Here is a 17,400-nt window from a genome sequence, read left to right as displayed (position 1 = left end):
CGCAAAGAGTAGTGAGGCCATGGAATGCCCTACCTGCAACAGTAGTGAACTCGCCAACATTGAAGGCATTTAAAAGTTTATTGGATAAACATATGGATGATAATGGCATAGTGTAGGTTAGATGGCTTTTGTTTCGGTGCAACATCGTGGGCCGAAGGGCCTGTACTGCGCTGTATCGTTCTATATTCTATGTTCTATGTTCTATAGGCCAGTGAGCTTAACTTTGGTAGTAGGGAAGATGCTGGAATCTATCATCAAGGAAGAAATAGCGAGGCATCTGGATAGAAATTGTCCCATTGGGCAGACGCAGCATGGGTTCATAAAGGGCAGGTCATGCCTAACTAATTTAGTGGAATTTTTTGAGGACATTAACAGTGCGGTAGATAATGGGGAGCCAATGGATGTGGTATATCTGGATTTCCAGAAAGCCTTTGACAAGGTGCCACACAAAAGGTTACTGCATAAGATAAAGATGCATGGCATTAAGGGGAAAGTAGTAGCATGGATAGAGGATTGGTTAATTAATAGAAAGCAAAGAGTGGGGATTAATGGCTGTTTCTCTGGTTGGCAATCAGTAGCTAGTGGTGTCCCTCAGGGATCAGTGTTGGGCCCACAACTGTTCACAATTTACATAGATGATTTGGAGTTGGGGACCAAGGGCAATGTGTCCAAGTTTGCAGATGACACTAAGATAAGTGGTAAAGCAAAAAGTGCAGAGGATACTGGAAGTCTGCAGAGGGATTTGGATAGGCTAAGTGAATGGGCTAGGGTCTGGCACATGGAATACAATGTTGACAAGGTGCCTGGACGTTTGGTCCTGCGATACACAATGAAGCATGCATGGTTAGACATCAGGCAGTGATCAGGTGATACGGGGGAGGGGGATGTAGGGGAGGGGGGATATGGGGACTGGCTGTCGGTGGCTCACTCGCTAGTACGCCCCCGACCTCTGCATCAGCAACCTCCCGGTCCTCGGGTCCGCCAGCCAGTTCCAGGGCCTTTTCCTCGTGTACGGTCAGTGGCCTCTCATCAGCGGGCCCTCCTCCAGTCCTCACATGCTCCCTATTGTTGTGTGCGTGCTTCTCCTGTGGGGGGGGGGGGGGGGGCAGGGGTAAAAGGCAACAGTGTTATGCAGGTATATGAATGCACGCCATCGGTTGCGCGTGCATTGCAGAGGTTAAGGTTAGGGCTGGATTCACTTGATGATATGGGGGATATGGGGTATATGGGGGTGGGGGGGATATGGGGGAGGGGGGATATGGGGGATATGGGGGAGGGGGGATATGGGGGATATGGGGGAGGGGGGATATGGGGGAGGGTGGATATGGGGAGGGGGGATATGGGGGAGGGGGGATATGGGGGAGGGGGGATATGGGGGATATGGGGGAGGGGGGATATGGGGGAGGGGGGTATATGGGGAGGGGGATATGGGGGATATGGGGGAGGGCGGTATATGGGGGAGGGGGGATATGGGGGAGGGGGGATATGGGGGAGGGGGGATATGGGGGATATGGGGGAGGGGGTATATGGGGAGGGGGTATATGGGGAGGGGGTATATGGGGGAGGGGGTATATGGGGGAGGGGGGATATGGGGGAGGGGGGGATATGGGAGAGGGGGGATATGGGGAGGGGGGGATATGGGAGGCTCACCCTGCCTGCTCTGATGAGGTCGTTCACCTTCTTGTGGCACTGGGTGCCTGTCCGTGGTGTCAGGGCCACAGCGGTGACGGCCTCTGCCACTTCCCTCCACAGACGCCGGCTGTGGCGTGGGGCAACTCTGCGGCCGTGCCCGGGATACAGGGCGTCCCTCCTCTGCTCCACCGCGTCCAGGAGCGCCTCCAGATCACGTGACTCGAACCTCGGGGCTGAGCGACGGCCAGCCATCCAGTCGGGTGTTGCGGTCGGGTGTTCCGGTCGGGTGGGGGGGAGCAGCGCGGCCTTATGAGCCGTCACGCCGTGCAGCGCGTATGACGCTGCACGGCGTGAACCACTGCGCAAGCGCGGATCCCGTTACGTCGCTGCTAGCCCATTTCGGGCCGGAGACTATCCACCCATTTTTCCGACGTGACACAAGTCGGATTTGCGCCGTTTTTTGCGCCGATCGGCGGACTTTCCGCTGATAACGGAGAATTTCGCCCAAGGAGTCACCCATTTGAGACAGAGATGAGGGGAAGTTATTTTCTCTGAGGGTCTTTAGTCTGTGTAATTCACCTTTTGCTATTGGGATGTTAAATGTGATTAATTCAATATATGTTATTAAAAACCCAGTTAGATCTTGAAAAGGCTATTATATAAAACAACCTGATAATTATACACACTATTTTGAGTATATATTGTATTCTGATATAAATACATGTCACGTGCAATTGGAGTGTGAATATACTCATAGCTTTCATAAAACATGTCATAGCATAAAAAATCTTAAGATGTATGAAGTGAGATAACTGAAATGACTTCATATTAAGATTGCTATTACAATGTGCATTAATAGGTTTGTATGAATAGGTGTTAGACTAAACAAAGCAACAGCTATGGAGTATGCAAACGTAGTGAGAGCTCTTTCAAGGCATGATAGGAAATTTAGCCAATGTTAAAGCATGATGGGATATGTAGCTAGGACTGTGGGAACCGAGGTAACCATAAAGCTGAATGGTATTCTCAGCTTGGGTAAGCAAGGTGTTAAGGATACTGGGCCCCAGACACGAACAAACCTCTCAAGGCCAAATCCTTAGATAAGAACAAAGAACAAAGAAAGTTACAGCACAGGAACAGGCCCTTCAGCCCTCCCAGCCTGCGCCAATCTAGATCCTTTATCTAAACCTGTCTTCTATTTTCCAAGGATCTACTTCCCTCTGTTCCCCGCCCATTCATATATCTGTCTAGATGCATCTTAAATGATGCTATCGTGCCTGCCTCTACCACCTCCGCTGGCAAAGCGTTCCAGGCACCCACCACCCTCTGCGTAAAAAACTTTCCACGAACATCTCCCTTAAACTTTCCCCCTCTTACCTTGAAATCGTGACCCCTTGTAATTGACACCCCCACTCTTGGAAAAAGCTTGTTGCTATCTACCCTGTCCATACCTCTCAGAATTTTGTAGACCTCAATCAGGTCCCCCCCTCAACCTCCGTCTTTCCAATGAAAATAATCTACTCAACCTTTCTTCATAGCTAGCACCCTCCATACCAGGCAACATCCTGGTGAACCTGCTCTGTATCCTCTCTAAAGCATCCACATCCTTCTCGTAATGTGGCGACCAGAACTGCATGCAGTATTCCAAATGTGGCCTAACCAAAGTCCTATACAACTGTAACATGACCTGCCGACTCTTGTACTCAATACCCCATCCGATGAAGGCAAGCATGCTGTATGCTTTCTTGACCACTCTATCGACCTGCGTTGCCACCTTCAGGGTACACTGGACCTGAACTCCCAGATCTCTCTGTACATCAATTTTCCCCAGGATTCTTCCATTGACCGTATAGTCCGCTCTTGAATTAGATCCTCCAAAATGCATCACCTCGCATTTGCCTGGATTGAACTCCATCTGCCATTTCTCTGCCCAACTCTCCAATCTATCTATATTTTGTTGTAATCTCTGACAGTCCTCCTCGCTATCTGCAACTCCACCAATCTTAGTATCATCTGCAAACTTGCTAATCAGACCACCTATACCTTCGTCCAGATCATTTATGTATATCACAAACAACAGTGGTCCGAGCACGGATCCCTGTGGAACACCACTAGTACCCTTTCTCCATTTTGAGACACTCCCTTCCACCACTACTCTCTGTCTCCTGTTTCCCAGCCAGTTCTTTATCCATCTAGCTAGTACACCCTGAACCCCATACGACTTCACCTTTTCCATCAACCTGCCATGGGAAACTTTATCAAACGCCTTACTGAAGTCCATGAATATGACATCTACAGCTCTTTCCTCATCAATTAACTTTGTCACTTCCTCAAAGAATTCTATTAGGTTAGTAAGACATGACCTTCCCTGCACAAAACCATGCTGCCTATCACTGATAAGTCTATTTTCTTCCAAATGTGAATAGATCCTATCCCTCAGTATCTTCTCCAACTGTTTGCCTACCACTGACGTCAAGCTCACAAGTCTATAATTCCCTGGATTATCCCTGCTACCCTTCTTAAACAAAGGGACAATATTGGCAATTCTCCGGTCCTCTGGTACCTCAAGGATGCTGCAAAGATACCTATTAAGGCCCCAGCTATTTCGTCCCTCGCATCCCTCAGTAACCTGGGATAGAACCCATCCGGACCTGGGGACTTGTCCACCTTAATGCCTTTTAGAATACCCAAAACTTCCCCCTTTCTTATGCCGACTTGACCTAGAGTATTTAAACAGCCATCCCTAGCCTCAACATTCGTCATGTCCCTCTCCTTGGTGAATACCGATGCAATGTACTCATGAAGAATCTCACCCATTTCCTCTGACTCCAGGCATAAATTCCCTCTTTTGCCTTTGAGTGGGCCAATCCTTTCTCTAGTTACCCTCTTGCTCCTTATATACGATTAAAAGGCTTTGGGATTTTCCTTAACCCTGTTAGCCAAAGATATTTCATGACCCCTTTTAGCCCTCTTTATTGCGCTTTTGAGATTTGTCCTACTTTCCCGATATTCCTCCAAAGCTTCATCAGTTTTAAGTCGCCTAGATCTTATGTATGCTTCCTTTTACATTTTAGCTAGTCTCATAATTCCACCCGTCATCCATGGTTCCCTAATCTTGCCATTTCTATCCCTCATTTTCACAGGGACATGTCTGTCCTGCACTCTAATCACCCTTTCCTTAAAAGTCTCCCACATTTCAAATGTGGATTTACCCTTAAACAGCTGCTCCTAATTCACATTCCCTAGCTCCTGCTGAATTTTGTTATACTTGGCCTTTCCTCCTCCCCCCCCCCCCCCCCCCCCCCCCAATTTAGCACTCTTCCTTTAGGACCACTCTCATGAGTATTCTAAAACTTACGGAATTGTGATCGCTATTCCCAAAGTAATCACTGACTGAAACTTCAACCACCTGGCCGGGATCATTGCCCAATGCCAGGTTCAGTATGGCCCCTTCCCGAGTTGGACTATTTACATACTGCTCTAAAAAACTCTCCTGGATGCTCCTTAGAAATTCTGCTCCATCTACGCTTCCAACACTACATGAGTCCCATTCAATGTTGGGGAAGTTAAAATCTCCCATCACGCCCACCCTATTGCTCCTATATTTTTCTATAATCTGTCTACATATTTGTACCTCTACTTCACGCTCGCTTTTGGGAGGCCTGTAGTAAAGTCCCAACAATGTTACTGCACCCTTCCTATTTCTTAGCTCTACCCATATTGCCTCAGTGCTCGAATCCTCCATCGTGCCCTCATTAATCACAGCTGTAATATCATCTCTGACCAGTAATGCAACTCCTCCACCCCTTTTACCTCCCTCTCTATCCCTCCTGAAGCATCTATATCCTGGGATATTTAGTTGCCAGTCTTGCCCTTCCCTCAACCAAGTCTCAATAATACCAATAGCATCATATTCCTAGGTACTAATCTAAGCCCTAAGTTCATCTGCCTTACCTACTACACTTCTCGCATTGAAACAAATGCACCTCAGACCACCTGTCCCTTTGCGTTCATCATCTCTTCCCTGTCTACTCTTTCCCTTAGTCACATTGAGTTTATTATCTAGTACCTTACTGGCTTTAGTTGCTGCCTCTTTACTGACCTCTAACTTCCTAATCTGGTTCCCATCCCCCTGCCACATTAGTTTAAAACCTCCCCAACAGTGTTAGCAAAAAGGGAACATCTGTGAGCATGAGTTGCCCCACTCATTAATGAGGTTATGTGATGTATGTGGAAAAGCAACATCAGTGATTTAAGAGTGTACCAGTGTATTGTAATGTAAGAACCAAGAACTAAAAATTGTCACAGATTTTGTGTTATTGAGAGATCTCTGGGAAAGCAATCAAGATACATGTAATCCTTCCCATCATATGAACAAAGAACAATAGAGCACAGGAACAGGCCCTCCGGCCCTCCAAGCCTGTACCGGTGTGTGCTTGAATAAGATTTTGCTTACTGGAGCTCACAGACCCAGAATGGTCATTTTACCACAACAAGCAAGATTTTTAGAATAATTTACTTGGCTCCATCAATTAAATAAATGACTATCTCATTAATTGCAGTGTTAAGTTAATACTGGAATTTGTACAGTGATTTAATCTCAATGAAATATTCATCGCAATTAAGGTGCAATATTCAGTCTGGCAGTAACATTCTGGAGAGGGTTGAAGTGAAGCAGAAATGTATAAACCTAAGGTGAAAAGTCAAGGCTATAGGTCGAGCGTGTAGCATTTTGGGTAAAGTGTGCCAGAAAGAGACAATGGGCAGGATTTTCCAGCCTCTCCCGCTGACGGGATCTTCTGTTACCGCCAAAATAAACGTAGGTTTGAATGACTGGTTTCCCCATGGCGGATCCGAACAATTCCAGTGAAGAACCCTAATGATAGTTGTGCATTACTTTATTGTACAAATTGAAAATCAGAGAATACTGGTTAAAAAGTTAAAATATTTATTTATCCAAATGCACGTAATATTCAGATGAAAGTGGACGAATGAATGGCACAAGTAAACATAGAACATACAGTGCAGAAGGAGGCCATCTGGCCCATCGAGTCTGCACCGACCCACTTAAGGCCTCACTTCCACCCTATCCCCGTAATTCAATAACCCCTCCTAACCTTTTTGGTCACTAAGGGCAATTTATCATGGCCAATGCACCTAACCTGCATGTCTTTGGATTGTGGGAGGAAACCGGAGACATGGGGAGAACGTGCAGACTCCGCGCAGACAGTGACCCAGCAGGGAATTGAACCTGGGACCCTGGCGCTGTGAAGCCACAGTGCTATCCACTTGTGCTACCGTGCTGCCCAAAGGAGTTAAAGGAGTTTAATTTATCTGAAATTTCAGGGCTACAGAGAATGAAGTTGGCAAGTGGAACTAGCTAAGTTGCTCTTCCAGAAAGTTGTCACAGGCTCAATGGCTGAATGGTCTCCTCTGTGCTGTATACCATTTGATTATTCTATGGCTGATTCCATGGTTTTACAAGGCCTGATTGATCTCTGCCCAGCTGATCTACAGTGGAATGGTTAGAGTGACTACGGCACAGCTCAAGGAGAAAGGTGATGTTGAGAGGCGACATTAAAGTGACAACTCCACAAGTATTCCCAATTCTGACCTGTTGTCCCTGCAATTTAACCAATGCCAGACATGCTGCTTCATCTTATGATGGCTAATTCTGCCCCTGCACAGATGCAGGCGGAGCAGTCCTTGCTAGGGCCGTCAAGGCCACTAAAACTCAGTGCAGAGGGTATCTGTGAAGAGCATATTAGCAATCTGAGCTGGGATCTGAGCAGCTGCCTCTGCCTCTTCTGAAATCGAGGTGCAATAATGGAAGTGAAAGCAGGCATGAAATACTATAATGTCTGAGGAATTTTACCTGCCCACTCTTGGTTAAAATTCCTTCCTTAGTTTATTTTTTAAAAATGTTTTCATGGAATGTGAACATCACTGGAAAGGCCAGCATTTGTTGCCCATCGCCAATTGCCCTTGAGAAGGTGGTGAGCTGCCTTCTTCAACCACCATGTGATGGAGGTGCAGTAACAGGGCTGTTAGGAAGGGGGTTCCATGGTTTTGACCCAGTAACAGGTCCAGTTTCAGAAGAAATTGCAATATTGTTCCAAATCAGGATGGTGCGTGTCTTGGGAACGTGCACATGGGTTATTCTAAGCGGCTGCTGCCCTCTAGGTGATAGAAGTTGTGGGTTTGGAAGGTGCTATCCAAAGAGTCTTGTGGAGTTGCTGCAGTGCATTTGTAGATGGTACTCGCTATTGCCAGTGTGCCAGTGGTGGAAGAAGTGAATGTTTAAGTTGGTGGGTGGAGTGCTGATCCAGTGCATTGCTTTGTCCTGAATGGTGTCAAGTTTGAGTTTTATTGGAGCTGCACTCATCCAGCAAAGTGGAGAGTATTCCATCACACTCCTGACTTGTGCCTGGTAGGTGACAGACAGGCTTTGAGGGGGGGTCAGGGAGTGAGTATCTCACCTCAGAATTTCCAGCCTCTGGGTGGCACGATGCCATGGTTAGATTCTCTTGTTGGCGATGGCCATTGCCTGGCACTTGTGCAGCCTGAATATTACTTACCACTTATCAGCCCAAGCCTTAATGTTGCCCAGATCTTGTTGCATATTTGTACAGACAGCTTCAGTTTTTGAGTCGCAATTGGTACTAAACAGTGTGCAATCATCAACAAACATCCCAGTTCTGACTATTATGGTGGTAAGTTCTGACAAGAAATACAATTAGAATGGTACATACCAAGTAGGCGTTAATAATTACAGTTAATCAGTGGGATTTTCTGCTGCCTTTAATTATGTAGAAGAGATAGAACTATTTTAGGAACTTGTGGTTTTATTGTTTCCTCCTGATTCACCAAGGTCATACTAGTTAATTACAGTACTTACCTGCCACTCTCGTGATATGATAGGTTTGAGTGAATGAACATTTCTTAATTATTTTTTCTTTCATTTTCTATAGATAAAGAATTATTAACTCATGAAGGGTACTTTGTACCTGATGCGGATGGGATTCCCATTACAAATGCAGTGACACGAGGAGATGTTGCGCGTTTTATGCTTTCGCTCCTTACAGATGATCCATGGATTAAGAAGGCGGTGGCCATGACAACAAAATGAAAGCTAAATTCCTGCACGAGAGGGAGACTCTTCAATTTCATTATTCCCAGTTTCCCAGCCAATCCTATAAGTGGGTCTATATAAACAGATAAAGTAAAACTTGAAGAACAGAAAAGCAAAGGAACACAGCAAGAAAGTAGAAACTGAGACATAAATAACATACCCTGTAATAATATGTTGCCAAATGAGCTAGTGTTAGGATTAAATGATCAACCCAAGAGATCGTAACTATTTTCTTTCAGCTCTTGCTTATGTATGTAAAGCTTTAGGTGCTTATAGGGTAAAGGATGTATTTTTTCTGTTGGGATTAGTTGAACTTGTTACTAATAAACTGTATTAGAATTTTAACATGCTCCGATGTAAAATTACCTGATCATATAATAAACGGTTTTGGGCAACACACTAGTCTTTTGAGTCCAGAAATCCATTGTTTGGAAATACCATGTTGCGGGAGTTTCACAACTATTCGACTATAGTGTTTCTCACTCCCCAACTGAAGTTTCAGTTCAAGAACTATGGGGGCGATTCTCCATATGGAGCCCAAGTGCTCGCGCCGTCGTGAATGCCGTCGCGTTTCACGACGGCGTGAACCTGGCCCTGCTACGACCGATTCTGGCCCCCACAAGGTGCTGGAGCGGTTCACGCCACTCCAGCCTCCATTTGCAGCACCAAATGGGCGCCACATCAACCCGCGCATGCGCAGTTGGGCCGCGCCATCCCGTTATTCAGTCCCTGGGTGTCCACATGCATCGGTTGTCCGGGTGGATCAAGTACATCCAGGAACCCGGGAACCGTCTGGGTGGCAGCTGTTTGCTGGGCCTGGGCTGCCCTCCGACTGCCCAGCCCCTCAGCTGCTCCAAACTCCACCTGCTGTACCGGGTCGGATGTGGGGTGCACACCAGACCGTCACCCGGGAGCCTCATCACTTATATGCTCAACCGAGGTGAGTGTCTCTGTGATGGTGTATGGTGTGGGAGACAGCAGTGCCGCAAGCTCGAGGTCATTGTCAGTTAGGAATTCTTGTCTGACGTCCGGGTGCGGCTATGCAGAGCTAGGTCGCATATTCGGTAGCTCCCGCTTGGAACGGACTTTTCGGCTCTTTTACAGGGCCCCCACGGCATTTGTTTGACATTTCCTGGTGTGGGAAGAAGACTGCAACATTCCCCTGACAGTGTCCCCCAGGAATGGTATGTCTTTTGGTTACCAGACCCGGCAGAAACAGTAAAAGATTTGGCTGTAACTGCAGGGGAGAGAGGGGCCTTCCAGCATGCAGACGGGGGAAGGGCAAGCTGAAAGCTGCAAGCTGACTTGAGGGCCTCTATTAAAGGTGATTTCTAGCAGCAGAGGGAACAACTATGAAAAGATCTACCAAGGCCATTGAAGAAGCGAGGACGAGGCTTCCGGTGGCGGCCATGGAGGAGTAGGTCGCGCATTCGGCAGCTCCCGTCTGGAACGGACTCTCAGACCTTTTTCAGGAGTTTCCATAAACTTTTTGGGGCAGACTGGTGAAGCGAACACTGCCGAAAGGATTCCCTCTCGAGACTTCCGGTTGCGGCTATGTGGAGCTAAGTCGCACATTCGGCGGCTCCCGCAAAAACGGACCTTTGGGCTCTTCAGGGCCCTCAAGGGAACTTTTTCGATGTTTCCCGGTGTGGGAAGGAGTTAATAATAGCTCCCCGTCAGTATATGGCTTTAACTAGGAGCGGGTCAACAAAAAAGGTGGTGGTGGACCAGAAGAAGGGAGGGAAGAAGGACAAAATGGCGGCAGGCGGAGACCAGGCAGCATGGAGGCAGTGGGTGGAGGAGCAACAGGAGGGTACCCAGCGCTGCTTCAGAGAGATTAAAATGGACCTGCTGGAGCCGATGAAGGCTTCTATTGATAAGCTGCTGGAGACACAGACGGCCCAGGGGGTGGCGATCCGAGAGGCTCGACAAAAGATCTCTGACAATGAGGACGAGATCTTAGGCTTGGCGGTAAAGGTGGAGGCGCACAAAGCGCTCCACAAGAAATGGCAGGAGCGGTTCGAGGAGATGGAGAATCGGTTGAGGCGGAAGAATCTGCGGATTCTGGGCCTCCCGGAGGGGCTGGAGGGGCCGGACGTGGGGGCCTATGTGGTCACCATGTTGAACTCGCTGATGGGAGCGGGGTCCTTCCAGGGGCCCCTGCAGCTGGAAGGGGCCCATAGAGTGTTGGCGAGGAGGCCCAAGGCTAACGAGCCTCCGCGGGCGGTGCTGGTGCGGTTCCATCGGTTCGTCGATCGGGAGTGTGTGCTCAGGTGGGCCAAGAAGGAGAGGACCAACAGGTGGGAGAACGCGGAGGTTCGGATATATCAAGACTGGAGTGCGGAGGTGGCGAAGAGGAGGGCCGCGTACAATTGAGTGAAGGCCGTGCTGCACAGGAAGGGGGTGAAGCTTGGCATGTTGCAGCCGGCGCGACTGTGGGTTACCTACAAGGACAGGCACCATTACTTTGAATCAACGGAGGAGGCGTGGGCCTTTGTTTAGGCCGAGAAGCTGGACACAGACTGAGGGTCGGGATGGGCGATTGGGGACTGCGGTGGATATGTTATGCCTATTTTTGGTTCGGGGGTGGGGCGTTTGCATTGTTTTGGGTTTCTTTTTCTCTTTCGGGTTGGGGAGGGTGGATGGGGCGGGTTGGGCACTGTTTTGGTTGGTGGCAGGGCCTGGTAGGTGGAGAGCGCGGGCTTTTTTCCCGCGCCGAAGACTGGGGGGGACGGGGAAGCGAGGATTGTTTCCCGCGCTTAGAACGGAGGGGGGAAGGGGAGAGGGAGTGGGGGGTGTGCCACACAATGGGAGGAGTCGAAGGGGAGGCGGGAGTGGCCGGGGTCAGCAGGAGTCAGCTGACTTGCGGAAGTGCAATGGGGGGGGTAAACCAGCTAGGATGGGTCCTAACCGGGGGGGGGGGGGGGAGGAATCGAGTTGCTGCTACTAAGGTCAAGGAGGAGCTGGAGCGAGTGGGGGGGGTGGGGGGTTTGAGACGGGGGTATGCCGCTGTGGGGAACGGGCCGGGTGCGGGCGAGTGGTTGGCCGAGGAGGGGTCATGGCTAGTCGGCGGGGGAGGGGGGTGGGTAGCCCCCTGATCCGGCTGATAACCTGGAATGTAAGTGGACTGAATGGGCCGGTTAAGCAGGCCCGCGTGTTCGTGCACCTGAAGGGGCTCAAGGCGGATGTGGTCATGCTCCAGGAGACACACCTGGTGGCAGACCAGGTAAGACTGAGGAAAGGGTGGGTAGGTCAGGTGTTTCACTCAGGGCTAGATGCCAAAAATCGAGGAGTGGCGATCTTGGTGGGAAAGAAGGTGTCATTCGAGGCGTCGAGCGCTGTGGCAGACCATGATGGTAGGTACATAATGGCAAGTGGTAAGTTGCAGGGAGAGAGGGTGGTACTGGTCAATGTGTATGCTCCGAACTGGGACGATGCGGGTTTTATGCGGCGTATGTTGGGTCGGATCCCAGACTTGGAAGTGGGGGGCCTGATAATGGGGGGAGACTTTAACACAGTGTTGGATCCGGCACTGGATCGCTCTAGGTCTAGGACGGGTAGGAAGCCGGCGGCGGCTAGAGTGTTGAGGGGATTTATGGATCAAATGGGGAGGGTGGACCCTTGGAGATTTGCAAGGCCGGGGGCTAGGTAATTTTCATTCTTCTCACATGTCCATAAGGTTTATTCGCGAATCGACGTTTTCATTTTGAGTAGGGTGCTGATAGCGAGAGTAGAGGATACCGAGTATTCGGCAATAGCCATTTCGGACCACGCCCCGCATTTGGTGGACTTGGAGATGGGGGAGGAGAGAGACCAGCGCCCGCTGTGGCGCTTGGAGGTGGGGCTGCTGGCGGACGAGGAGGTGAGCGAGCGGGTCCGAGGAAGTATAAAGAGGTACTTGGAGACCAACGACAACGGGGAGGTCCGAGTGGGGAATGGTATGGGAGGCACCGAAGGCGGTGGTGAGGGGAGAGCTGACCTCCATGAGGGCCCACAAGGAGTGGAGGGAGCGGGGAGAGAGGGAGATGCTGGTGGGGGAGATGGTGACGGTAGACAGGAGGTATGCGGAAGAGCCTGAGGAAGGATTGTTGAGGAAGAGGCGCAGCCTCCAGGCTGAATTCGACCTGGTGACCACCAGGAAGGCGGAGGTGCAGTGGAGGAAGGCCCAGGGGGCGGTCTACGAGTATGGGGAAAAGGCAAGCCGGATGCTGGCGCATCAGCTTCGGAAGCGGGACGCAGCTAGGGAGATCGGGGGAGTTAAGGACAGGGGAGGGAGCGTGGTGCGGAGTGGGGTTGGCATCAATGGGGTCTTCAGGGACTTCTACGAGGAATTGTACCGATCCGAGCCCCCACGGGAGGAGGGAGGGATGGGCCGTTTCCTGGACCAATTGAGGTTTCCAAAGGTGGAAGAGGGACTGGTGGCGGGACTGAGGGCCCCGATTGGGCTGGAGGAGCTGATCAAAGGGATCGGAAGCATGCAGGCAGGGAAGGCACTGGGGCCGGACGGTTTCCCGGTCGAGTTCTATAAAAAATATATGGACCTGTTGGGCCCGCTGTTAGTTAGGACCTTTAATGAGGCAAGGGAGGGCGGGGGGCTTTTCCCCCGGTGATGTCCCGGGCACTGATCTCCTTGATCCTGAAGCGGGACAAGGATCCCCTGCAATGTGGGTCTTACAGACCGATTTCCTTGCTAAATGTAGATGCCAAGGTGCTGGCGAAGGTCTTAGCCACGAGCATTGAGGATTGTGTGCCGCAGATCATCCATGAAGACCAGACGGGGTTTGTGAAGGGGAGACAGTTGAACGCGAATGTACGGAGGCGTTTGAACGTTATCGTGATGCCGGCGAGGGAGGGGGAGGCGGAGATAGTGGTGGCGATGGACGCTGAGAAAGCCTTCGATAGGGTAGAGTGGGGGTACCTGTGGGAGGTGCTGAAGAGAGTCGGGTTTGGGGAGGGGTTTGTCAGGTGGGTTAGGCTGTTGTATGAGGTCCCGATGGCGAGTGTGGCCACAAATAGGAGGAGGTCCGAGTACTTTCGGTTGCACCGAGGGACGAGACAGGAGTGTCCCCTGTCCCCCCTGCTCGTCGCACTGGCGATTGAACCCCTGGCTATGGCACTGAGAGAGTCGAGGAACTGGAGGGGGTTGGTGCAGGGTGGGGAGGAGCATAGGGTGTCGCTTTATGCGGATCACCTGCTGCTGTATGTGGCGGACCCGGTGGGAGGAATGCCAGAGGTAATGAGGATCCTTCGGGAATTCGGGGACTTTTCGGGGTACCAGCTAAATCTGGGGAAGAGCGAGCTGTTCGTAGTTCAGCTAGGGGACCAGGAGGGGGGGATTGGCGAGCTCCCACTAAAAAGGACGGAGGGGAGCATCAGATATTTGGGCGTCCAGGTGGCCAGGAGCTGTGGGGCTCTGCATAGGCTTAACTTTACAAGGCTGGTGGAGCAAATGGAGGAGGAGTTCACGAGGTGGGACGCGCCCCGCAACAGAGACCGCCCCGTAACAGAGACCGCCCCGTAACAGAGACCGCCCCGTAACAGAGACCGCCCCGTAACAGAGACCGCCCCGTAACAGAGACCGCCCCGTAACAGAGACCGCCCCGTAACAGAGACCGCCACAACAGAGACCCTCCCGTAACAGAGACCCTCCTGTAACAGAGACCCTCCCGTAACAGAGACCCTCCCGTAACAGAGACCCTCCCGTAACAGAGACCCTCCCGTAACAGAGACCCTCCCGTAACAGAGACCGCCCCGCAACAGAGACCGCCCCGTAACTGAGACCGCCCCGCAACAGAGACCGCCCCGTAACAGAGACCGCCCCGCAACAGAGACCGCCCCGTAACAGAGACCGGCCCGTAACAGAGACCGCCCCGTAACAGAGACCGCCCCGCAACAGAGACCGCCCCGCAACAGAGACCGCCCCGCAACAGAGACCGCCCCGTAACTGAGACCGCTCCGTAACCGAGACCGCCCCGTAGCCGAGACCCTCCCCTAACAGAGACCGCCCCGTAATAGGCACCGTCCCGCAACAGAGACCGCCTCGTAACTGAGACCGCTCCATAACCGAGACCGCCCCGTAGCCGAGACCACCCAGTAACAGAGACTCTCCCGTAACAGAGACTCTCCCGTAACAGAGACCCTCCCGTAACAGAGACCACCTCACAACAGAGACCGCCCCATCACAGAGACCGCCCCATTACAGAGACCGCCCCATTACAGAGACCGCCCCATTACAGAGACCACCTCACAACAGAGACCGCCCCATTACCGAGACCGCCCCACTACAGAGACCGCCCCATTACAGAGACCGCCCCATTACAGAGACCGCCCCATTACAGAGACCGCCCCATCACAGAGACCGCCCCATCACAGAGAACGCCCCATTACAGAGACCGCCCCATTACAGAGAACGCCTCATAACAGACCCCGCCCCGTAACAGAGACCACCCCACAACAGAGACCGCCCCATTACAGAGACCGCCCCATTACAGAGACCGCCCCATTACAGAGAACGCCCCATTACAGAGACCGCCTCATAACAGACCCCGCCCCGTAACAGAGACCACCCCACAACAGAGAACGCCCCATTACAGAGACCGCCCCATTACAGAGACCGCCCCATTACAGAGACCGCCCCATTACAGAGACTGCCCCATCACAGAGACCGCCTCGTAACAGACACCGCCCCGTAACAGAGACCACCCCACAACAGAGACCGCCCCACTACAGAGACCGCCCCATTACAGAGACTGCCCCATTACAGACACCGCCCCATTACAGAGACCGCCCCATTACAGAGACCGCCTCGTAACTGACACCGCCCCGTAACAGAGACCACCCCGTAACAGAGACCACCTCACAACAGAGACCGCCCCACTACAGAGACCGCCCCACTACAGAGACCGCCCCATTACAGAGACCGCCCCATTACAGAGACCGCCCCATTACAGAGACCGCCCCATTACAGAGACCGCCCCATTACAGAGACCGCCCCATTACAGAGACCGCCCCATCACAGAGACCCCTGCCTGGAAGCCAGAAAGCACTCCAGACAGAAACAATGGAAAAGTATCACTGCTTTAAAGCTCACCTGTTCCCTGCAGCTCTGCCTCCAGCAGTGAAAACACCAGGTATAAATTCCTAGAAAACAAAAACCACAGGCGGGATTCTCCGAGCCCCTGCCAGGTCTGAGAATCGCGGGGGGGCGCCGTGAATCCTGACCCGCCGCCCCGACGCCGGCTGCCGAATTCTCCGGCGCCGGGGTTTTGGCGGGGGCGGGAATCTTGCCGCGCCGGTCGGCTGCCGCTGGCAGCGGCCCCCCCGGCGATTCTCCAGCCCGCGATGGGCCGAGCAGCCACCCGTTATCGACCGGTCCCGCCGGTGTCAATCAAACCAGGTCCGTACTGGTGGTACCTGGCTCTACGGGCAGCCTGCAGAGTCCTCGGGGTGGCGTGGGGGGATTTGGCCCCGGGGGGTGTCCCCATGGCGGCCTGGCCCGTGATCGGAGCCCACCGATCCGTGGGCGCGCCTATGCCGTGGGGGCGCTCTTTCCCTCTGCGCTGGCTGCTGTCAACCTCTGCCATGGCCGGTGTGCAAAGAACCCCCCTGCGCATGCGCTGGGATGACGCCAGCACACGCTGGCGCTCCCGCGCATGTGCCAACTCGCGCCGTCCGGCGGAGGCCCTTCGACGCCGGCTGGTGCGGCGCCAACCCCGCCGGCGCCGGCCTAGCCCCTGAAGGTGCGGAGGATTCCGCACCTCCCGGGCGGCCCGACACCGGAGTGGTTCAAGCCACTCCTCGGCGCCGGTACGGCCCGCCCGCCGGGTAGGGGAGAATCCCACCCCACATCTCCAGGATTGAAACCCTCTCCGATAATTTGATCTAAAAGACTTGTATTCACATCAATGAGATATTGCTTTTACTAGGCTGTGATTAACAGTTTCTGGAAAGCCAGGTGTCTGGATTGTTTAATTTAATTTCCCTTCACGCTTCAATGGATCTCAAGTACCCTGCTGAGAAACTAATTGCAATGTTTACAAACATCTAACTATGATTGACAGCTCGTAACCACATCAACATCAATTAAGTGGTTTTCTCTCAGCTGAAAGCAGTCAGTAAGTCTGGCAGTGATGAAACTGGCAGTAAGGAAGCTATTCAGCCTTGCAGATCAAAGGATCTGAGGGGGTTTAAACTTTGGACATTTTGGGCAGAATTCTCCACTCCCGCGCCGAAGTGGCTGCACCGTCGTGAACAGCCCCGGTCCCGACCGATTCAGGCCCTGACAATGGGCCAGGATCGTGGCCGCGTCCTCTACACGCACCAGGCCTTGTCGCCCGTGTAAAGGCGGCGCAGCATAGATGATGCAGCCGGCGCCGCATAACAGGCGTCATCCGCGCATGCGCGGGTTGGCCAGCGCCAACCCGCGCATGCGTGGTTGCCGTCCTCTCTAAGTCCGCTCCGCAAGACGATGGCGGACAGATCTTGCGGGGCCGCGGAAGGAAGGAGGTCCTCCTTCAGAGAGGACGGCCCGACGATCGGTGGGCACCGATCGTGGCCCACCCCACATTTAAGGTACCCCCCTGGTGCAGGATCCCCCCTCGCCCCCCCCGCAGGCCGCCCCCCGAGCGTTTCACGCA

At 52.3% G+C, this 17,400-nt stretch overlaps 1 protein-coding gene across 2 annotated transcripts in view; it reads left to right on the top strand.

Moving 5' to 3' along the window:
* The window catches only part of LOC140408711 (flavin reductase (NADPH)-like), a 62,425-nt gene extending 53,259 nt beyond the window's left edge, over positions 1-9,166 (top strand). For both annotated transcript variants that reach the window (XM_072496302.1, XM_072496303.1), the window contains exon 5: positions 8,604-9,166. In XM_072496302.1, coding sequence (XP_072352403.1) covers positions 8,604-8,761 — 158 coding nt within the window. In that variant the 3' untranslated portion in view covers positions 8,762-9,166. The remainder of the gene's footprint in view (positions 1-8,603) is intronic.
* Positions 9,167-17,400: the final 8,234 nt, after the last annotated feature.

This window comes from Scyliorhinus torazame, chromosome 3 (assembly GCF_047496885.1).
Source record: "Scyliorhinus torazame isolate Kashiwa2021f chromosome 3, sScyTor2.1, whole genome shotgun sequence".
NCBI classification, from domain to species: Eukaryota; Metazoa; Chordata; class Chondrichthyes; order Carcharhiniformes; family Scyliorhinidae; genus Scyliorhinus; species Scyliorhinus torazame.
The sequence above is the reverse complement of the archived record's forward strand: the minus strand, read 5'-3'. Positions and strand labels throughout refer to the sequence as shown.